General features: G+C 47.3%; 1 protein-coding gene across 3 annotated transcripts in view; it reads right to left on the bottom strand.

The window, feature by feature from the left end:
- Positions 1-24,463, bottom strand: part of TOPBP1 (DNA topoisomerase II binding protein 1) — a 289,247-nt gene that overhangs the window by 38,944 nt on the left and 225,840 nt on the right. For all 3 annotated transcript variants that reach the window (XM_086942059.1, XM_086942060.1, XM_086942061.1), the window contains 3 exons: positions 21,919-22,085; positions 21,210-21,321; positions 19,607-19,770 (listed from right to left, as the gene is read on the bottom strand). In XM_086942059.1, the coding sequence (XP_086798185.1) occupies positions 19,607-19,770; positions 21,210-21,321; positions 21,919-22,085 (443 nt within the window). The remainder of the gene's footprint in view (positions 1-19,606; positions 19,771-21,209; positions 21,322-21,918; positions 22,086-24,463) is intronic.

The following is a 24,463-nucleotide window of genomic DNA, read 5'->3' as shown; positions in this document are numbered from 1 at the left end:
GTACCAGTATGCATATATCCAATAGGGGACTGTGTTAGATTGTAAAAACAAACCACTCTGCGAAACAGAGAGTCAGGAGGGCAGTGGGGAATTTGCAGTTAGATGGAGTATGCACCAAAAGAAGCATTACCAGAAGTAAGTAACTTGTTATTCTGATGGGTACTTCTAATTGCAGATTCCTCACCTTTTGAAAAGATATCAAAGCAGTACCTCCTCAAGGTTGGGGAGTCTGTGGAGTGGGCTCAGACCAAACGGGTGAAATGCCATATCCATTGGACAGAACTATAAATGCAATAGTGCTTTGTGAGCAGGTGCACTGACGCCCAAGTCACAGTTTGGCAGACGTCAAGAACAGGCACTCCATGTGCCAACACATTGGTAGCAGCTTTGACAGTTGTGGAATGAACCCTCAGGCCCTCTGAAGGCTTCTACTTGGTCAATGTGAAGAAGATCTTAATGCAGAGGACTATCCACCTTGACAAAGTTCTTTTCTCACCACAATATCTTTCTTTGCCACAGAAAAACAGACAAAAAGCTGATGGAGTCTGTGGTGTAATCAATGTAAAGGCTTTTCTAGGGCCAGCTGATGGAGACTATTCCTTTTTTAAGCAGTGGGGTAGGACAAAGAACATTGGGAGAGTGAAGGATAGCCCAACGTGAAAAAGCATCACCATAATTAGTCAAAAACAGGCAGCGCTTTTCCTCAACACCAAGTTGTCTAGAAAAGAAAGTGGTGTAGGACAAGAGCACCGAAAGAGCCTGAAGCTCACCAATGCGACCAGTAGAAGTGATTGCGATGAGGAAGATGGTTTTGAGAGTCAGATATGCAGCAAGCAGCTGTGCATTGGCTAAAAAGAGGAAACACATGAGAAACTTCAGGTCCAAATGAAGATCTCATTGTGGCATCACAAACTGTTTGGGAGGCGGGCAATATGCGGCAAACCTATAATGAACCACAGCAGAACAGATGATTAAAACAAGGATGGTTGGTCCAGCAAACGTAAAAAAGCTGAAAAGGGCAGACAAATAACTCTGAATGGTACCCACTGCAAAACCACGCTGGGCCAAAGATAAACAAACATCTGACAATTTGGCTTGTAGGTGGGTTTGTATTGCGGACTCCACACTAGACCACAAATTTGTCCAAGTGCCTTGCGTAAATAGATTTTGTAGATGGACAACTGGCTGCTGGATACCATTCACAACCTCAAAGGATAGATCAAACACAGTCACCTGCCACTGCTTAATATCCAGGACTAGAGGTATAGATAGCGCAGGTTTGGGTACATATACCTGCCCTGCTGCTCTGACAGAAGATCTTCCAGAGATGGTAGCCTGATCAGAGGCCAAATTAATGCTCATACCCAGAACATTTGGGTACCATTGTCTCCTGGCTCAATCCATCAAGAAAGCAATGAGGAAGGTGCACAGCACTAGTGGTACCAGTATCGAGGAAGATTTTTAGTCAGGGTGGGTGCTCTCAGGGGTGGTGTTGCCGTCAAACACCATAAGATATCAATGAGGAAGTGTAAGCACACAGGTTGCGATTACATCCCCCGTTAAAGGCACTCCGGAATGTTCATATCAATGATTCAACAGGTTGATTTGTAAAAGGGTTTATTCAATGTTATACCCTTGTTTGTGAAGCAAAGTTCAACAGTTCATATGATATTATCAGCATATCATGAATATGGACGAAAGGAAACTCCAATGCATTTCGGGCTCCACGCCCTTTATCAAGGAGAGGCTGAAGAAAAAGAAGAAGCCCGGGTCAGGGGGAAATAATTAAAAAACTGGTATGGTGTGTAATTAATTACCAAGTGTCGATCAAAAATGGTGAGGTGATGGGAGGTAAGTATTGTGAAACATGCAGCAAAGATGTGATTAAAGTACTCGATGCAAATTCAAGATTACGGAGGTCAGGTGGTGATAAACGGGGGAGTGCTGGAAGTTAACAAGATGCAGAGGTCTCTGAATGAACACTATGGTGCACGGAAATGTATTAACGTGAAGGTGCATAAAAGTAAACAAAAGAGTGCAGGAAAATAACCTTAGAAGCGCGAGTGAGCTTAATGGTGAACACCGGGTCCTGAGCGAGTGCATAGAAATAAACACGAGGGTGCGGGAAACATAACGTTAAGAACGCGAGTGAACTTAGCGGTAACATCAAGTCCTAGAATCGGACTAAACCAGTGTGGAGACTTACTCGAGTCCAACGCCGAAGCGGTCAGATAGGTGAAGCGTGGCAATCAGTGAGGCAGCCAGTGTGGGAACCAGGGTTAACAATTGGAAACATAAAAGACGGACTAGAGAAGGGAAAGGAACAGGTAGGGGCCATGATGGAACAGGGAAGGATGGTAAAAGAAATAAATGATGGGTTGTTGAAAGTAGGAGTCGGAATGGCAATGATAGATATGAAGGGAAAAAGGGAAGAAGTAAACAGTAGGTGAATGAACGGTGAACAGTAGATGAGAAATCCAGTTAATAAGAATGCAGCTTGATAAGAAATATACACTTGATGAAACAAGGAATAAAATAAAATGAGATAAATTAAAATAAAATGAACCAAGATGAAATGGAATAAAGAGCAATGTAAAAAGTTGATCAGAAGTAGCTTACCCTCTTCGCCGCTAATGACAAGGGTAACTCGTCATGCACTTTTCATTGATTTCAATGGAAATTCAATGAAGAGTAAAATATTGCCTTAGCAGCCAAGTGGTTAAAGGTAACAACTGAATTCTACTCGGTCATTAAGTCCATGTGGCTTAAGGGTTTGCAAACGGAAAGTCCATTCTAGTTCTTTCTGCAAAAGTAATTTGCGATTGTCTACCCCTTCACTGCGGGTGACACATTCCAAAACGGTGAATTGCAGTTGTGCGATTGTGTGATGAAATTCCTGGAAGTGCATGGCAATGTTGGATTTTAACTGTTTGGTGCGGATGTTGGATTTGTGCTCGTTAATACGAACTTTAATCTTCCTTTCCGTTTTTCCAACGTAAAGTTTTCCGCACGGGCATTTCAGTGCATAGATGAGGTTCATGCTGTCACACGTGGCGTTAACACAAAGTTTAATGGGGTTGCCTTTCATAGGATGTTTTATTTGGTTCCCTCTGATTATACAATTGCAATTGTTGCAATTAAGGCATGGTTGTGTTCCCTTATATTTTTGTGGAGTCAAAGGTTGTGTGGATAACATTTCTTTAATGTTTTTCCCACGAGTGTGTGCAAATAAGGGAAGGTCATTAAAAATATTCCGAAAGTCTGGTTCAATGTGAAGAATTGGCCAATGGTTCAGGACGATTCTTTTGAACTGGTGGGTAGCTGTGGAAAATTTGGACACAAGAACCATGCGTTGCGTCGGTGGTTTGACAGTCTGAGTTAAACTCTGTTGTCTGGTGATGTTAGTCAAACGTGTTTCAGCTGCATTGAGAATTTCAGTGGGGTAACCTCTGTCTATGAAGCGTTGGTGCATTTCCTTGATGCGATGATTATATGTATCCTGTTCAGATACAATCCTTTTTATTCGCAACATTTGTGAAAAGGGTAAATGTTTTTTCAAGGACCCTTGGTGGAAACTTTGGAAATGCAACGTGTTGTTGCGGTCAGTGTCTTTACGGTGTAGGTCAGTGATGATTTTGTTATCTTGAATTTTCACATGCACATCAAGGAAAGATATTTCTGACTGGCTTGTCTGCCATGTGAGTTGGATGCGTGGATCCTTAGAGTTAAGATCCGTTAAGGCTGCGATGAGCTGGTCTTGTATGCTTGTCCAGAGTAGAAAAAGGTCATCTATGTACCTTACGTACATTTTTATGTTTTGATACAAACCAGGATTGTCATAGATGTAGGTTTTTTCGAACTGTTCCATATATATATTGGCGTAGGATGGAGCCGCACAATTACCCATCGCCATTCCCGTCCGCTGGAGATACCATTTGTCATCTTCCTGGAAATAGCTATGGTACAATGTATAAATCATTAGTTGCATGAGGAATGTCTGCATTTTGGGATCGATATCACTCTGAAGTAGCGCTTGCTCGACTGCTTCAATGCCTCCCTGGTGAGGTATGGAGGTGTAGAGAGAACTGACATCGGCTGTACATAGAATAAGTGAATTGTCGTTATTGATGTTGATAGATGAGAGTTTGTTGAGGAATTCAGTGGTGTCTTTGATATGACTTGTGGATTTAATGACCAAGGGTTGAAGGTACCTGTCTAAGAACTTCCCTGTAGGTTCGTGAATGGATCCTTTAGTCGAAACAATTGGGCGAAAAGGTGGGTCAAAGAGATTCTTGTGTATCGAAATAGAAATAAAAGAAACTGATCGTCAACTTAAAGAGTTAATCACACCAGAAGAACTAACTGCTTCCCTTGAAGACATAAAAACCATCCTTGACAAACATCAAAGGGAAATAAAGGAACGAAAGATCCGCAAATATCGAAGGGACACGCTTGACTACAAGCTTGACGAAGTGTATACATGGGCCGACGTATATGCCCAACGGCGACGCAATAAGCCTTATAACACCCAGACCGACACTTCTTCCTCAGGAAGTGATTCATCTTACCGTCCCTCACAAAAAACATCTACCACTCCCACAGAATCATCAAACGATCAGGCATCTGCTTCCACTAGCGCATCAAACCAAACTTCCTCGGTTCATTTTTTAGAAACAGGCCAAGAAACAACCATCGACTCCGGAGGAGCAAGAAGAAAAGAGTTGGAAAAAAGCCCTCCCAACACACGAAGCACAGTAACCGAAAAGGATCTCAAGACCAAAAAACCAACTTAGTCATCAACATTTCTGATACTACTATCTCTAAACACCAAATGAATCTCCTCCAAAAAGGCACCTCATTCGTTCCTGTAACCCACACTAACCAATTGTAATTAGAAGTTAGCGTCTTTAAGCTCACTAGAAAACTCAGGCTACGTCATTACTTTGAGAACGTGTTGCCACCCAACACCGACACCAAAAGTGATCAACTTATGGGCCTACGGCCGCCCAGCAATTACTTGGCTCCATTGAGCCATAAAAGTATCGACTTATTTGAGAGTTTGGTGAAAAATGACTTGTCGAAAATCAACTTCAAAAAACTTAACAAACATCGCAACATTTCACAAAAGGATCGTGACACTTTGAAATCTTTGGCCAACAACCCTAACATCCGATGTGCTAAAGCTGATAAAGGCGGCGCTCTTATCATTATGAACACCAGTATGTACTCACAACGGTTACTGGAACATATCACCGATGTCAACACTTACATGGAGCTTGGCAACAACCCAACTAAGGCGTTCCAAGAAACGTTATCTAACATTCTAGACAAAGCTCATCAAACAGGCATCATTCAAGAACGCACCAAAAAATATCTTTTGAGAGAATTCCCTAGAAGTCCCAGAATCTTTATGAGCCCGAAAATACACAAGAATCTCTTTGACCCGCCTTTTCGCCCAATTGTTTCGACTAAAGGATCCATTCACGAACCTACAGGGAAGTTCTTAGACAGGTACCTTCAACCCTTGGTCATTAAATCCACAAGTCATATCAAAGACACCACTGAATTCCTCAACAAACTCTCATCTATCAACATCAATAACGACAATTCACTTATTCTATGTACAGCCGATGTCAGTTCTCTCTACACCTCCATACCTCACCAGGGAGGCATTGAAGCAGTCGAGCAAGCGCTACTTCAGAGTGATATCGATCCCAAAATGCAGACATTCCTCATGGAACTAATGATTTATACATTGTACCATAGCTATTTCCAGGAAGATGACAAATGGTATCTCCAGCGGACGGGAATGGCGATGGGTAATTGTGCGGCTCCATCCTACGCCAATATATATATGGAACAGTTCGAAAAAACCTACATCTATGACAATCCTGGTTTGTATCAAAACATAAAAATGTACGTAAGGTACATAGATGACCTTTTTCTACTCTGGACAAGCACACAAGACCAGCTCATCGCAGCCTTAACGGATCTTAACTCTAAGGATCCACGCATCCAACTCACATGGCAGACAAGCCAGTCAGAAATATCTTTCCTTGATGTGCATGTGAAAATTCAAGATAACAAAATCATCACTGACCTACACCGTAAAGACACTGACCGCAACAACACGTTGCATTTCCAAAGTTTCCACCAAGGGTCCTTGAAAAAACATTTACCCTTTTCACAAATGTTGCGAATAAAAAGGATTGTATCTGAACAGGATACATATAATCATCGCATCAAGGAAATGCACCAACGCTTCATAGACAGAGGTTACCCCACTGAAATTCTCAATGCAGCTGAAACACGTTTGACTAACATCACCAGACAACAGAGTTTAACTCAGACTGTCAAACCACCGACGCAACGCATGGTTCTTGTGTCCAAATTTTCCACAGCTACCCACCAGTTCAAAAGAATCGTCCTGAACCATTGGCCAATTCTTCAAATTGAACCAGACTTTTGGAATATTTTTAATGACCTTCCCTTATTTGCACACACTCGTGGGAAAAACATTAAAGAAATTTTATCCACACAACCTTTGACTCCACAAAAATATAAGGGAACACAACCATGCCTTAATTGCAACAATTGCAATTGTATAATCAGAGGGAACCAAATAAAACATCCTATGAAAGGCAACCCCATTAAACTTTGTGTTAACGCCACGTGTGACAGCATGAACCTCATCTATGCACTGAAATGCCCGTGCGGAAAACTTTACGTTGGAAAAACGGAAAGGAAGATTAAAGTTCGTATTAACGAGCACAAATCCAACATCCGCACCAAACAGTTAAAATCCAACATTGCCATGCACTTCCAGGAATTTCATCACACAATCGCACAACTGCAATTCACCGTTTTGGAATGTGTCACCCGCAGTGAAGGGGTAGACAATCGCAAATTACTTTTGCAGAAAGAACTAGAATGGACTTTCCGTTTGCAAACCCTTAAGCCACATGGACTTAATGACCGAGTAGAATTCAGTTGTTACCTTTAAGCTACTTCTGATCAACTTTTTACATTGCTCTTTATTCCATTTCATCTTGGTTCATTTTATTTTAATTTATCTCATTTTATTTTATTCCTTGTTTCATCAAGTGTATATTTCTTATCAAGCTGCATTCTTATTAACTGGATTTCTCATCTACTGTTCACCGTTCATTCACCTACTGTTTACTTCTTCCCTTTTTCCCTTCATATCTATCATTGCCATTCCGACTCCTACTTTCAACAACCCATCATTTATTTCTTTTACCATCCTTCCCTGTTCCATCATGGCCCCTACCTGTTCCTTTCCCTTCTCTAGTCCGTCTTTTATGTTTCCAATTGTTAACCCTGGTTCCCACACTGGCTGCCTCACTGATTGCCACGCTTCACCTATCTGACCGCTTCGGCGTTGGACTCGAGTAAGTCTCCACACTGGTTTAGTCCGATTCTAGGACTTGATGTTACCGCTAAGTTCACTCGCGTTCTTAACGTTATGTTTCCCGCACCCTCGTGTTTATTTCTATGCACTCGCTCAGGACCCGGTGTTCACCATTAAGCTCACTCGCGCTTCTAAGGTTATTTTCCTGCACTCTTTTGTTTACTTTTATGCACCTTCACGTTAATACATTTCCGTGCACCATAGTGTTCATTCAGAGACCTCTGCATCTTGTTAACTTCCAGCACTCCCCCGTTTATCACCACCTGACCTCCATAATCTTGAATTTGCATCGAGTACTTTAATCACATCTTTGCTGCATGTTTCACAATACTTACCTCCCATCACCTCACCATTTTTGATCGACACTTGGTAATTAATTACACACCATACCAGTTTTTTAATTATTTCCCCCTGACCCGGGCTTCTTCTTTTTCTTCAGCCTCTCCTTGATAAAGGGCTTGGAGCCCGAAATGCATTGGAGTTTCCTTTCGTCCATATTCATGATATGCTGATAATATCATATGAACTGTTGAACTTTGCTTCACAAACAAGGGTATAACATTGAATAAACCCTTTTACAAATCAACCTGTTGAATCATTGATATGAACATTCCGGAGTGCCTTTAACGGGGGATGTAATCGCAACCTGTGTGCTTACACTTCCTCATCAATCCATCAAGAGCCACTAATATGACTTGGGCTCAGTTGTTCCTGATCCTTAGAACTGAGGGCAGGAGAAGCAGTGGCAAACAGGTGTGCAGGAGACACGTGCTCCACTCCAGCCTGAGAAAGTATTCTGGGGAGCTTGAATGTGGAGATGTTTTGACACTGCATATTCGACAGTTGTGAAAAGTTCTAGTCATAGCTCCCCCCACTGTTGGAAGAGGTCCTGCCCCACTTTTCGGATACATCAGCCATTTATGATCCCCAAGACTTCACCAGATGAGCTCATCCGCCCTGGGGTTTAGAGAGCCTATCAGGTGGTTCGAGATCAGTGAGATGTCCTCGCACTCCAGCCTACTCCAGGGTCACAGCAGCTCTTGGCACAGGATCCACACCACCACTCTTTCTCAGATGACCTCCCCAGCCCAGCAGGGAGGCATATGTTGCCACCATCAGCTCTCGGTAGGGAAGGGAGCGGTCTGCTGTTGGTCAGGTTGCGGTCAAGAAGCCACCAGAGGCTGAAACATGAGGAGCAAAACCCGTATTATCCAGGGCTCGCTGCAAAGATAGTAAGCCCTGGAACAGCGCCATGTCCAGAAGAGCTCCGATAAAAGGAAGCCTCTGAAGGAGTCGGTGTGACTTCAGCACACTATTTGAGGACCCCAAAGATGTCAAAAGGTTTGCTGTCACCTGGAGATTGTCTATGACTGACCATGGTGAGCAAGCCTTTAACGCCCAGTTGTCAAGGTGAAGGGAAACCAGTATCCCCAGTCTCTGAAGACAGGTAGAAACCGCAGCATTACTTTTACGAACCACAAAGGGCACTGATAAGGCTGTAGAGGAGCACGATATACTGAAAATGCCTCTGGCCTACTTTGAATTTCAGGTAGTGTCTATGTGACGGCACAACAGGAATGTGAAAGTACACGTCGTGCAGGTCCAAGGAACCATCAAGTCGCGGGATCCAGGGCAGTCAGAACCTGGGCCAGTGTGAACATTTTTAATCTGTCCTTCAGCCAGAAAGCATGCTGAGGGCAAACATCTAAAATAGGAGGAAGGCGCCTGTCCTTCAGCAGGAGGAAATAGCAGGAATAGCGGCATGTCCTTACTTTCAAGAAAGCAGAGCTTGCAACTCTAGGCATCAAGATGGATGGGTAATTATTGAAAGCGGCTCTGATGTGGGAGGTATGTGAGGTGGGTAGGAAAGAAATAAAAGGGCAGAGGCCTGCTGGATAATTGTGGAGGATCGATCAGTAGGATCTAATGGCCTTCCACCCTGGAAGATAATGTCAGATTCTGTATCTAACAGAGTGGATGTGAACCAGTAAGTGCCAACTAAAACGACTTTCAGACTGATGCCGCTTGGGAGGAGTGCTGGGTAGAACAGTGTTCCTGATGACTTGCACAACCTCTGCGTGATTGCCGCCCCTGGTTCTGAAAGGACTGGGTTGACTGCTGTGGTGGTGGCAGGGCCAGGCAATTTCTGCATACCAGCCTCAGGGGTAGCCTCAGAAGAAGCGGGCTACTAACGGCACTGCTGGGTAGGGGGTTGAAAGGCTCATGGAATTCACCATGGCTCTTCTTTCTTTCAAGTGTTTAAGGACACAAACAGCCATTTTGCCAAAGAGAACAGACCTATCAAATGACAAATCCTTTATTGAGACCTGAACGTTCCCAAATTAGCCAGAGGACGTAGCCACACGTGGCAGTGGAGCATCACACCAGTGCAGTTTGTACGTCCCAACCAGTCAGCAGTTTCCAGGGTAGTCCAAATGATATATTTATTTGCCTATTGGCCATCTTGAGTGGTTTGAGCCAAAGATGCCATGTGCAAAACAGGGTGTGTATGTAGTCCTAGGAGGCAGACCACATTAACTGACCGTGATGCCAAGCTGGTGGAAGAGAACACTTGCTTCCCAAACACCGCTATCCTTTTCAACTTCCTGTCTGGAGCGGTCGTGGGGAATCCATTAGGGTTGAATTTGCAGGTGGAAGCTTGGACCACAAATCCTTCAGGGGTTGGATGCTGGGTAAAAAGGTTTGGGACACCCATTGCCAGTCTGTGTCGCATGGTCACTTGCCTGTTCACTAGTAGGCAAGAGCAAGGCTTCGCCAAGGTTTCCATAAAAAGTCAGGACTTCATTCAATGGAAGTAAGATTTCAGATGAGGACAGATCGGGGTGCAAAAGATCAGTGGGGACATTTGTTTTGACTTCAAATGAAGGCAGCTGTAGATCCAGGAGTTCAGTTACACATCTATACGCCACAGCAAATGATGAAATCTCCATTGTTGGGGGTATACGGGGCACAGCTAACCACAGATCAGGGGAGGTATCGAGCCCACTGGCATCCTGCAAGTCTATATAAATATCATCATCATAAAGTTGGGTAAATCATCCCCAGCATCACCACTGTTATATCAGGTTGACCAGCGTCTGAGCAAAAAAAGTAAAGAAGCCTTTGAGGAAGGCCTTGTGGAAGAAGTGTTTTGTCTAAATCTAAGCATATGTGAACAAGGTGCGTTGGAGTGGAGTCAAGGCGCAACCTCAGACTGAGTCGAAGTGAATTCCTCTTTAGGTAAGACATCGGAGTTGGCAGAGGCTCGACTTCGGACACCGGCAATGTCGGAATTTGGGCTGGTGGAGAAGAAACTAGTAAAGATCATGGAGCCTGTATGAAGGGTTCAAGGGACACGGACAGTGCCAAGGGCAGATCTTCCAGCAGTAACCTGACTAGAGGACCTTGCAGATCGCTGGAGCCCTAAGGCACTGTAGCCCACCACACCCTGGTACAATGCTTGCAGAAAGGTGGGGTGTCGGGCAAAGCTTTGGGCTGGTTAAAATCTTTTCTGTCGGGGCGGTGCTTCCAGGTGAGACTTGCAGGGATCGACCTTGAGCCCGACCTGGTTTAATATCTATGTTGCTCCCGTGGCGGGGATTGCGGAGAGGTTTGGGATCAGGGTCGTATCCTATGCGGACGACACACAGCTGGTGGTCTCCCTAACCCAGACGGCAGAGTCGGCCGCCTTCAGCTTTAGGGCATGCATGCAAGAATTAGCGGCATGGATGGCGGATAACTGCCTGAGGCTGAACGGTGATAAGACGGAGGTGCTGGTGGTGGGGCGAGCCCCAACTGTGTGGTCGTCGGCATGGTGGCCTCAGGACCTGAGGGCGGTACCTACGCCATGTGCACAGGCAAAAAACCTGGGAGTTTGGCTAGATTCTAACCTCTCTTTTGACTACCAAACCAAACGGGTGGCAGGGAAGTGCTTTGGAATTCTGAAGGTCCTGAGTAAAACCTTGGACCTACTACCTATGGCAGCTAGGAAGACACTAGTCCATGCACTAGTGACTTCTCGCCTAGACTACGGGAACATCTTGTATCTAGGTGCTCCAGCCAGATGCTTACTGCGCCTGCAGGGAGCGCAGAATGCAGCAGCCCGCCTCATTCTGAGACGCCCGAGAAGATCTTCTGCCAGGGCAGCACGGGCGGGACTTCACCGGCTCCCGATTAAAGAAAGAGTTGCCTTTAAAGCACTCTGTGTCTGCCATAAGATTTTGCAGGGAAAGGCTCCTGCTTATCTAACTGACCTTGTGTCCCCGCACATCCCCTCACGTCTGCGGAGGTCGGGTGGGGTTGGTGTGGTATGTGTGCCAGCCATAAAAAAGGCGAGGATGGGTGGTAGATCTTTTCGCCTATTGGCGGCTAAACAATGGAACGCCCTCCCGATGGAGCTCCGGATGGAGACCCAAGAAAAATGTTTTATGAAAAAACTAAAAACACATCTTTTTCCTCAAGGATAAGTCAGAGGGTTCTGGGTTGACCACGGCTTTCTTACCGCAGCGCGGGGACACACTGGCATTAGTGTAACCATGGCGCTTTACAAGTGGACTTCTTATTTATTATTATAGAAAGCTGAAAGAGTGGCAAAAATATGCAGCATATCCTCCTTAAAGGCCACGACCTGCTACTGCATCACCAGGGAAATCCGGGATGAAATGGTACCAGTTGAGAAATCAGCTCTGCGTGTGGAGACTAGTAACAAATCGGTTGGCACTTTGATGCCCTCCAGATTTTTGTCTGGACAGAGTGGCGGGAATAGGTCTAGTCCTGCTTCGACTTCTTAGTCGTCTTCTTGAATTTGGACATACCAGACGACCATGATGGTGAAAAGGAAATGTTGCGGGAGAAGCCTCAAGAGTGGGACAAGTCTCCACTCTTGACTTGGAGCAAGTCTTGCGCATGGCTCACGATTGCTTTCAGTGTTTGATGACATAGAGCTTCACTTCACAGTCCCAGATTGCCTTTGGGTGCATTCTTCAGGTGACATGGGATCATACCCAGAGTCCAAATACCAGAGGTACACCTTATCTGGTTCCGTCACCAACATCCACTTCCAGCAGTCACGGTACAGGGTTTGAACCCTTTCCATTGTACACTGGAAAGATTGTTGAAAGGAATTTGTCAACAGATGCACAAGTTACTACTTGTGTAACGATATATCTGTAAGAGACATTAGTTAGTGATAGATTCCTTACCTTAGAATATCCCCAGGCGTCAGACTGGATCCGGAAAGTTTTGCGTAGCAGTACCCTTGCGCGTCGGTAGGCGTCGTCTGCGGCTCCGCGTCCGTCGTCGGCGTCGTGGGCGCCGTGATGACGTCGTCGGAGTACTTAGACGCCGCCTCCGCGTGCCGACGTCAGTTCTTAGCCACAGCTTTTCCGCGCCAGAAGCGCAGAGCCATGACAAAAACCGACACTGGTGCCAAGAAACTAGGGCCCTGAAAGGGGATGACCTTAACCCTAGATATCGGTTCGCAGAACGGGGAGGATGGGTGGGTCGGTAAGGAATCTATCACTAACTAATGTCTCTTACAGATATATCGTTACACAAGTAGTAACTTGTGCATCTGAAAGAGACACGTTAGTGATAGATTCCTTACCTTAGAATAGATACCCCAGCAATACCATCCCGGTGGTGGTGGGTCTGCGAACCAATATTCACACCAGAAAGTCCTGGAGAACGGAACGGCCGAAGTAGCCATCCCTCCGGACTTGACTGTCCAGGCAGTAGTGCCTCGCAAACGTGTGCAACGAAGCCCACGTAGCAGCCTGGCAAATGTCCTGCAAGGGCACACCTCGGCCCAAGGCAGTTGTAGTGGCCGTGGCTCGAGTGGAATGAGCCCACAGCCCAACAGGTGGTTCCTTCTTTGCCAAGGAGTAACACGCCTGGATGCACATGATAATCCATCGAGAAATGGTCCTCTTGTGCACCGCTTTCCCTTTCTTAGCGCCCGCGTACCCAACAAAGAGTTGATCATCCACCCGGAACTGGCGTGTGCGATCCAGATAGAACGAGAGCGCACGTTTTGGGTCCAGACGGTGGAGCCTCTCCTCCTCTCTCTCGAGGGGTGCGGAGGCGGAAAGAAGGTGGGCAATGTGATGGACTGCCCAATGTGGAAGGCCGTGACCACCTTAGGCAAGAAGGAGGGCCTAGTCCTCAAAACAACCTTGTCCGGAGGGACTGAAAGGAAAGGAGGCTTACAAGAGAGGGCCTGGAGCTCACTCACTCTCCTGGCAGAGGTGATGGCTACCAGGAAGGCAGTCTTCAAAGAAAGAAGGCGAAGTGGACAGTTATGAAGTGGCTCAAAGGGAGCGCACATCAGAAATGTTAGAACCAGGTTCAAGTCCCACTGAGGCATCACGAAAGGAACAGGAGGAAAGGTATGAGTGATGCCTTTCAGAAATCTGTTTACTATAGGGGACTTGAACAAAGAAGGTTGGTCAGGCAGCCTCAGAAAGGCTGAAAGAGCCGAAAGATAGCCCTTGATAGTGCCCAGAGCAGAGCCCTGCTGGGCAAGAGAAAGAAGGAAGAGAAGAATCTCAGAGAGAGGGGCATTGAGAGGATCCACAGCCTTTGCTGTGCACCATGCCACAAATCTGTTCCACCTGCAGGCGTATACCGTCTTTGTGGAGGGACGCCTGGCTGCCAGAATGATGTTGCAAACTTCAGGAGGCAAGTCAAATGGCCTCAACTGTCGCCGCTCAATCTCCATGCATGGAGGTGGAGACTGGACAGGTTCGGGTGGAGGACCGTCCCCTGCTGCTGCGACAGAAGGTCCTCCTAAAGAGGCAGACGAACCGGGGGATCGACTGACATACTGAGTAGCTCGGGATACCAGTACCTTCGTGCCCAGTCCGGAGCCACAAGGATGACTTGTGCCCGGTCGCGCTTGATCTTCTTCAGCACTCTGGGCAGAAGAGGTATAGGCGGAAAGGCGTACAACAGACCGCAGCTCCACTCGCGACGAAAAGCGTCTCCGAGCGAGCGCCGCCTTGGAAATTCCAACGCGCAGAACTGATGACATTGCGCGTTCTCTTCGGTGGCGAATAGATCTAACCAAGGCTCTCCCCATCGCAGAAAGAGGCCTTGCGCCACGTCCGAGTTCAGACGCCATTCGTGATCCATCGAGCACCGACGGCTGAGTTCGTCCGCCCTGGCGTTCAGAGAACCTGCCAGGTGTTGAACCACCAGAGTCACGCCCTGATGTTCCAGCCATTGCCAGAGGCGCAGAGCCTCCTGGCATAGGGTCCACGACCCCACCCCGCCCTGTTTGTTGCAGTACCACATGGCGGTGGTGTTGTCCGTGAACACCTGCACTGCACTCCCTCGGACAGACGGGAGGAATGCTTTCAGTGCCAGACGAATCGCCCGCAGCTCCAACAGATTGATATGGAGCCGGGACTCCGCCGGAGACCAGAGTCCTCTGATCTCCGCCTCTCCCAAGTGGCCCCCCCAGCCCTGGAGGGACGCGTCCGTCACAACTACGTGCTCCGGTTGGGGGAGGGAGAGGGATCTGCCGCTGACCCAATCGCGGTCCGTGAGCCACCACTGCAGCTGTCTCGCAGTGACCTCCGAGATCAGGACATGGTCGGACAGGTTGCCCCGGTGCTGGGCCCACTGAAACTTCAGGTCCCACTGCAGAGCCCGCATCCGCCACCGTGCGTGATGCACCAGAAGGATGCAGGAGGCCATCAGCCCCAGAAGCCGCAGCGTCAACCTGACCGAAACCCGGGATAACGGCCCGAAGATCGGAATCAGGGCCTGTATATCCCGAACCCGCTGTTCGGGCGGATAAACCCGAAACTGCGCCGAGTCGAGAACTGCTCCGATGAAAAGGAGCTTCTGAGAGGGGCACAGGTGTGACTTCGGCACATTGATGGAAAATCCCAGCCGGTGCAGGAGATCCGCCGTAGTCTGGAGGTGGTTGACGACTGCCTGGGGCGAGCCCGCCTTCAACAACCAGTCGTCTAGGTAGGGGAAGACTGAAACCCCTAACCTGCGCAGGTGAGCTGCGACCACCGCCATCACCTTCGTGAACACCCGTGGGGCGCTGGTAAGGCCGAAGGGGAGCACGGTAAACTGAAAGTGCTCGAGGCCTACCGTGAACCGCAGGTAACGCCGGTGGGCCGGCAGGACGGGGATGTGGAAATACGCATCCTGCAAGTCCAACGCTACCATCCAGTCTCCTGGGTCTAGGGCAGCCAAGACCTGAGCCAGTGTCAGCATTTTGAACTTCTCCTTCCGGAGGAAGCCGTTGACGTTCCTCAGATCCAAGATAGGGCGTAGGCCCCCTTTGCCCTTCTTGGGTACCAGGAAGTAGTGGGAGTAGCAACCACGACCTACTTCTGGCCCAGGAACGCGCTCGATGGCCCCCTTGGCCAAGAGGGCCGAAACTTCCTCCTGCAGGAGCCGCAAATGAGCCCCCGATACGCGGTGGTGTTGCGGTGGCATGGCTTGAGGGGTCGTCTCGAAGGGGAGGGAGTAGCCCCTTCGGACGATCTGCAGCACCCACCTGTCCGAAGTGACTGTGCGCCAGTGAGAGTGGTGATGGCGAACCCTGCCCCCCACTGGCGTCACATGGGCCGAAAAGCACGGACTAGGAGGGTTTAGAGGCGGATGCTGCGGAAGCAGGTGTGGACTGGCTCCGCTTGCCTCCCCGACCGCCTCCACGGCGGTTTCCACGGCCGCCGCCGCGCTGGACGACAGTTTGCGGCGAGTGGCTGGCGGCACGCGTGGGGACGCCCCTTCCTTGGCCACGAAAGGAGCGAAAGGCACCCACTTGCTGGCGCGGGGCAGAGAGGCCCAAGGACTTGGCCGTAGCCCTGGAGTCCTTAATCCTTTCGATGCTGATGACGAGCTCAGCTCGTCATGATGCACAGTTGAGCTGTGCTGATGACGAGCTGAGCTCGTCATGAATAAAGAAGAAGTGCAATTTCCAGCACAGGGGGGGAAAACACCTAGCAGCCAAGGTGTTAAAGCGCTCAAGCGCGTGGTCTGCCTTGTCGCCAAAGAGGCGACGGCCATCGAACGGCATGTCCATGAGTGTATTCTGGACATCAGCCGAGAAGTTGGCGGATCTGAGCCAGGCGTGGCGTCGAATCACCACCGTCGTAGCCATCGCTCTGCCCAGCGAGTCAGTTGTATCCAGTCCGCACCTGATCGAATACTTTGCTGCGTCCCGGCCCTCCACTAGGGCTTGGCCGAGTTTGGCCCGTACCTCCAACAGACACTCTGGCAGCAATTTCGCCACCGTTTCCCATATAGAATGGGTGTAACGGCCCAAGAGGCATGCGGTATTGGAAGACCGCAGTCCCAAGCTGAGGGACGAGAACACCTTTTTGCCATAGGCCTCGTACCTCTTGGATTCCCGATCGGGGGGAGCCGTCGGGAAGGCGGTCTGGGAGTTAGAGGCCTGGATAACCAGACTCTCGGGGGTGGGGTGGGTGGACAGGAAACATGGGTCGCCCGGGGCCGGGCGGTGGCGTCTGGCCACGTTCCTATCTACAGGCGAACCTGTAGCGGGCCTGGACCAAGTGCCCAAAAGAACGTCCGACAAGGCCTCATTAAACGGCAGCATAGGCTCCATGGAGCATGACTGCGGCTTAAGGACCTCAGTGAGGAGGTTAGTCGTCACGGCCACGACGGGGAGCTCAAGGCCCAACGCCTGAGCAGCCCTCATCAACACCACACTATATGTCGCGCCCTCCTCCGAAGCCACGGAAGGAGGAGAGACGAATCCAGGGTCTGGAGAGGTGTCCAGGCCACTGGCCTCCCCAAGGTCTCCTGTCCAGTCCATGTTAGACTGACATTCCCTTGCCAGAGGGTCCTCAGACCCCTCCCAATCCTCCTCTTCCCCCATCTCCTGAGACTCAGGGTCGTAAGTGAATGAGGATGGGTCATAGGGATGGAATTCCCCGACCGGCGTCGAGATCGGCGCCGACAGGCTCCGTCCCGACGCCGGAACCCACAGAGAGGAGGCATTGGGGACGGCGTCGGCCGAGGCCGACGCCAGAGGGGACACCACACGGACCGACCCCGGGGGGGTCGTAAGGTCCACCGGGGACGATCCAACGCCCGACGAGGGCCGAACGGCACCCTGCGGCGTCGGGCCCGAAGGCACCGACGACGCCGGGACCGCTGAACCCTGCGGCGCCGAGCCCGAGGGCAGCGGCGGCGTCGGGATCGTGGAGCCCTGCGGCGCCGAAGACGCCGGCGGCGTCGAGGCCGAAGCACCCGACGGCGTCGGGGTCGCAGCCCCCAACCCACTAGGGCCCCCAGACGGGTTCGCTGGGCCCGAAGGCGCCGCGGAACCCGTCGGAGAAGAAAGGGACCTCATGGCCATGAGGAAGCGCTCGATCTCCTCCGGTGTCGCGTTCAGCCCAGGGACCGGGGGGTATGGAGCCGAACGCGGCGCCCGCGACTCCTGAGGAGCCGCGTGGGCGGTGTCACCCGAACCCCCGGCCGCATCGCGCGAGCGTCGGGGGTAGTCGGAAGAGCGATGATGTCTCTTCGACTTCTTATGTCTCTTACCTGACGACTTGGACCCGGAGGATTGGTGCCGACTCCCGGAGCTGTGACGGCTCCGCCCCCGCGACCTGTCCCTCGACCTCCTGTGGGACCGGGACCTCACACGGCGCGGGGCCGACTGGCGGATCTCGAGTCGCCTGCGGGATCGCTCCCGCCTGGCCTTCCTCGAGAGGGCCCGACAGTCGGAGCAGGCCTCGTCGTCATGGTCGACACCCAAACACGTCAGGCACAGGCGGTGCGGATCCGTAATCGACATGAGGCGTTCGCACTCGTCGCAGTGCTTGAAGCCGGGCATCCCTAACGGCACCGTCGGAGTCGTGAAGACTTCGAAATAGATCAAAAGATCCAAAAAGTTAGTCAAAAAATGACTAGGGAACTGCTTTTTCCAGATCTGCGCTGGCTGGCGCGGAAAAAAGAAGAACTGACGTCAGCACGCGGAGGCGGCGTCTAAGTACTCCGACGACGTCATCACGGCGCCCACGACGCCGACGACGGACGCGGAGCCGCAGACGACGCCTACCTACGCGCAAGGGTACTGCTACGCAAAACTTTCCGGATCCAGTCTGACGCCTGGGGATATTCTAAGGTAAGGAATCTATCACTAACATGTCTCTTTCAGATAAAAAGGAATTGGAGTGAAAAGAAAGGAACTGATGCAGGCAACTGTGATTGTGCCAATATGTGGTTCTGCCCTTTCATTTCCAGGGCAAAACAAGGTTGACTTAGAGCTACATGACACTACTTAGTAGTGTGCAGGAGCACTACAGTAATACGTTCTGGATACAGGCTGGCTTGTGAAGAATATTCTAAAGGTGAGGAATCTACAGTCAGAAAAAATTATGTTCATAAAAGCCAAATTCATCAAGGCCAAACAAGGCTTGTCCAGGAACAACATTACAATGTTTTTGGTGTATTTCTGTGATGCTGTGAACATCTTTTTCAGTATTTATTTCCTGAATATTAGCAACGAAGATTCAAAGCTAGTAGCAGAATGCCAAATGGAATCTCTGTATACTACTTCTGAAACGTTAACACCACCACTGCCTCTGTGCTGGCAGTTTACGCCATATTTAACAACATGTTAGTGAGTGGCTTTACACACTAGCTAGAAGAGAAAAATTCCTTTGGGACCACTGCCTCCACTCCTGCGACCAGGAGTGTTTTTATAGCTTCCCCCACCACATTTCTGTTTTGCTTTTCCTCTATTTCAAAAGCTCAGCTTGCTCCACAGGGGCTTTCCCTCGATTGGCTCCGTCTGAATGACAGTCCTGCTCTATCTTCACACCACCAACCCAGGTGAACTTGCTAGTGCAGATGATGATAAAGGGAGTTCACCTGATCCACTTGGGAGTTACCCACAGTAAACTGAGGACTAGTGCAGTATTATGAAATACCTTTATGTGGAAGTCCTCTTTATTGCATAGAAGACTGCCTTCCTAGCCAAACATAAGGCTGTGGTTTGTTTATTTAAAACACTAGTTAGCAGACATCTAACCAAGCCATGATGTATCTAGCTTGTAAGATTTACTGGCGAGTCCTTCTCTTAGAGGACATTCATAACAGACAATTGGGATGAACGTTAGTCATCCTACTGGCAAAAGAAAACACTAATGGAACAGTAACTTTCATAATCATCTTTACCTGCACAAAGTGCCCAACAGCTCTGCAAGACTCCAGATAGGAGCGATGAAGGACCCACTTTCCTGCAGCCATCGAGGCCAAGTACTTCTCATTTCGTAGCGGATGTCCCACAATGATGTGCGTGCAGCTTGGATCAAAGCACTGCTTTTCAAGTACCACCCCACCTTAAAAAGAAAGAAGTCTGGCTGAAATGTAGGAACTTACTTGCTGGTTTCAGTGTTATCTACAATAAAAGTTATGTCTCTTCTAAAGTTAGCACTATCAAGCCTTCCAGAAATCCATGCAGTACACGGTCAATATGGGATCAAAAGTCACACAATTGGTTGAAGGGTAACTGGGACACCAATTATGAGGAGGTTATCTGTCAAATAAAAGCAAAGCAGGGCAGGAGATGATGGACTAAAACAGCATTCAGTCATCTCCTTCAAAAGGTCAGTGACTCCTCTGCAAAACCTCTCATCAAGCAAGGGAAAAGTCCATCCCAAACATGATGGGGGTCAGCAGTTGATCTTTTCCCCGTCGTCTTTGAAAAAGCACCAAAGAGTACTACATTAAAAGTAAACACTCCCTAGCGTTTGCACTAACCTTGAAAGAAGCAGTTGATACATAATGCATGTCAACGTCAACAACCTAGGAAAAGTCATCATCCATGAGAGCCAATGAGCCAGTTTAGGCAATCAGAAAGATATGCCCCTCTAAACTTAATTTTCAGTTTTTCTCTGACAAAACACAACGCATATTACTAAGAGAGGGCAGGTTTTCATTCTGGTCTTTTTTCATTTTTAAAATAGCTACCGATGTTTTTTTCAGTTTATGTTGATTACAGAAATGTTTCCTATAGAGGAGAATGTTATAAACCAAGGATACTAGCTTAAACCCAACATCTCCTAGAAGGACCTTGGCTTTAAATGTATTCCTTATTCAGGAAGACACAATATCTTAGTCAATCTTAAATCGTCTTAAAATTCTGGACTATATGAATGCTCTAAAAAGAGTATGGGGTTATAATCTTATCATAAAATAAATCATTGGAGTTATTTTGCAACATGCATGAACGTTTCTAGGGATGAGGTTTCTACTGGATGTTAGAAAATATGCACATGGGTGATTAAACCAGATCTTTTACTATTTTTTCAAACATGACATTAAATTAAGGGCATAAGAAACATTTTTTTAAAAGAGCAGTGCCAAGCTGTCACTGAACAAAATCTAGAAGAGGCAGTGGACTAAGTTAACTTTTTTCTAAAAGAGGTGCGATAAGGGTTTTGGCTTCTTAAGAACGGAGGACTTGCCAAACGGTAAGAAAACGTATGCGCTATAGAAGTTTTACTGTGTTTGATTCAGTACCTGCATTACAAAGGGCTTTTTAAATCTGTGAGTAAATGGTTACTGACTTTAACCATGGTTTCATGGCCAACCCACAATAAACGGACACTTTTTTGGTTACAGCCATCACGGACGATTCACTAGTTTAGTTACTTCTCCAGCATTATTGTTACCTCTAAATCTGAAGGTATTACTAGCTCACCAGAGTTAGTAACAGATAACACACAGGCATAAAAACTGAGTATATGTTAATAAGTATCAGAAAGTGACAGAGTACCCAGTTCCTCTATCAGCTGGCAGTAATCAATCCGCTCTTGTGGATTCAAAGAGGAAAGCTGAAACCTGCGCTGCTTTTCTGGCTCTTCTCCCGATACCGCCTCTTGTACAAGCTGAAACAAGAGAAATGTAACATTTTAACTTTTCTGGCAAAACGGCTTTTGCATGTCAACACAATCACACCCTCATTAATTCTGATCTCCTATTCAAACTTTGGTAAAGAAAAATGAACACCTCTAAAGTTTATGGTGCATGTTTCTGAAAAAAAGTTTAATATCGTTAAGCTGATAATGTATTCTATTTAACCTGAAAGCCCTTCACATATGTTGCCCCCCAAACAAAACAAAAGCCTCAATGGGTCAATGTTTAAATACATTTTTAACTGGTTTCTTCTTGAGCAATGTCTTTTCTGATTCTGACGTGCAGTATTAAACAAATTTCCATAGCATTGCATGGCAAAATCTTATTTTGTTTGTCTGTTTTCTTTTTCTTTGTTTTGCAAAATAAGCTTTAGCAGGACTGGTCTAGGATGCCTATCCTCCCATTGCTTTAAGACATTCCTGTCAACGTATACACACTTTCAAATGTATACTTGCATTTCTAAAAAACAAAATGCAGGATTGTTTCAGCATTTCTGTGAAATGTCCCAACATAATCGTACTTTGAAATAGCTCAAATTAAGAAATATTGAAGCATAAATCTTTTGAAACCTGTTCTTTGGGTTGTGGGGCCACAGGAGGGTTGGCAAGAGGGAAGGCAATGCTGGGAGCTTGTGGCGTTGGGATCAGATGGTCCTCTTTGGGAGGAGAATCTTGATTTTTATACGTCAAGAGTTTGGAAGGATCAGTCACAAGTGTACACTCTGGATCACAGGAAGCTGTAAACAACAAAAGAGTGACATTTAAAAAAAGAAACAAAAGGAACAAAGGATTTCTGTAAAACTATTTTTTGGTGCCAAATCTAGACCTCCCCTGGCAAATACTAAACTAGAGTTTATTTCTTGCTGGTTTCAAAACGGTTCCTAAAATGTACAGCAGTCATGAATAGGATGACCCGCCAATTAAAAAATACATTGCTGATACGTGAATGATGTGGAACAGTTCAAGAAAATAAGACAAGCAAGGTAGATTCTGCGGGAAGGCCGTGAACAATATTTTCAATTTCACACAAATTATACATAACGGGTATGGCTGAATGCATCTGGGCCTTATAGCACAATACTGACCTTAACCGAGGTGTCCTAGCATTTCAATTTCTTCACCCTCTCATGTCCTCCAAGGTAAGCAGACATAATTCCGTAGCAAAAGTCCTTATGGTACATCAGTGAAATTATACAGATCCGTTTTAAGATGTCTTTCAAAATTCAGGTAGTACAGTTGCTCGCTAGGCCCTACAGGCATATTGTTCCAGATCTTAGTCTGCTAATGATGACTGCTAGTCTTCTCCTTCCTAATTTCTTTTTTTTTTTTTTTAAAACATGGACGTTTTCAGCAAATGGATGATCAGAGTTCTCGCAAGTTTATGTCAAGTAAAGAGGGATTTCATATAGTCATCATTTTTTGAATTACAGATAGATTTATCACACAGAGAGTCTTGAAAAAGCTGCACAGTCGTATTACGTATTCGCAGATGGTTAGATGTGAACACCTTTCTACTGAGTCCCTGCACTAGTTTTGCAGCCAAGTACGACTTTCAGTCTCAGAATGAGATATTTAAACAGTCCAACTAAGAGGGCATTGCATTAGTCCAGGTATAATAGGTTAAGTGTCTGGACCATTGCAATTTCGGATGTGGAAGTGAGTAGGGGTAATACTTTCCTTAGAAGCACAGAGGTTGCAAACATTTTATGTACATGCTGCTTGAAAGTAAAATTAAAATCAAACTTGACTTCTATGTTTCTTGGGTACGGTACAGGTAATGGCAGGGGCCCCAATTTTGCTGACCACCGGGCGTGGCTCCATAGTCATAGATTTCCCAAAATCATCACCTCCATTTTCTCCCCATTTAGCGTCATGGCGTTTCATTTTAGCAATTCTGTTACCTTTGTCATGCAGAGCATGAATTGTTGCAGACCCTATCTTAAAGGCTATCAATATTGCTAATGGATAGACATACAATTTAAAAAAGAGTGGGTTTAAGAGCCAAACCCTGTGAAAACCTCATCGAGATGTATTTGGCAGAGGATATGAACTTTCCCAGATAGATTGTCTGTGTGCATTCTGATAGAAACGAGGTAAACCACTTTAGAGTTTGTTTTTCCACCCTTGGCCCTGTCAGCAGCTCCAAAAGGATGTTGGGTGAGCTGCTATCCAACGCAGCTGACAGGTCTAGGAGCACCATTACTGCTGCACCTCCTGCAGCTAATATTTTGTGAATATAGTGAGCTTAACCAGAGTGAAAGCTGTGCTAAGGCCCGTTCTGAAGCCCAATTTGGCCAGGTTCAGAATATGGCTCCTTTCCATGTAGGTGCATAGTTAGTGTTTACTGCAGCCTCAGTAAGATGGGTGCAGTGATATTAGCCGATCGTTTGCCACAATGATGGGGTCCAACAATGACTTATTTCGTAACAGCATGACAGTCGCTTTCTTCCAAGAAGGGGGGTGGGGTGGAGGATCATCCCCTCCTGTAGTGAGGAGTTACGTCATTCAATAGGCACTGGTATCACAGTTATCAGTTACTTTCATAAACAAAACCTCATGGCAAGGGTCTGATGGAGGGGGGGGGATCCTGTATTCACCAACTTTGTCCCAATATCCTCCTCAGCGACACAATGGAATTCAGTCCATATCCCTTCTAATCGAACATTGTGGTTATTAGGAGGCATATGACCCGGCTTCAAACAGCATATTAACTTTTCATTTTTATCTTGAAAATACTCTATTATGAACTTTTGATTCCAAGTACCTGTTCAGCAAAGACTAATACAGTTTATATTATGAAGGAGCAGCAGAGGCTGAAGACCACAAGCCACCTCAGGGAGATCAATTACAGAGCAAGGTCTATCCAAGATGGGGATAGTTAATTCATTGTGATATGGTCACTGTGACCTTTCATATGCGCTGACACTAAGTTAACGGATTGCTTTGGCGCAGACGATTGCAGCATGCCCTGTCTGTAAAACAAGCCCTGAAGTTTTCAACTTTTCTGCCTATCAATTTGCAACTTTTGGTACAGTTCCAGTTTAGAAGTAAATGTATTAATTTTTAGATAGCATTCTCAAGAAGCTGGAAACAAATTGCAGGCCAAAAAATCTCG

This window comes from Lissotriton vulgaris, chromosome 10 (assembly GCF_964263255.1).
Source record: "Lissotriton vulgaris chromosome 10, aLisVul1.2, whole genome shotgun sequence".
In the NCBI taxonomy this organism is placed as follows: Eukaryota; Metazoa; Chordata; class Amphibia; order Caudata; family Salamandridae; genus Lissotriton; species Lissotriton vulgaris.
The sequence above is the reverse complement of the archived record's forward strand: the minus strand, read 5'-3'. Positions and strand labels throughout refer to the sequence as shown.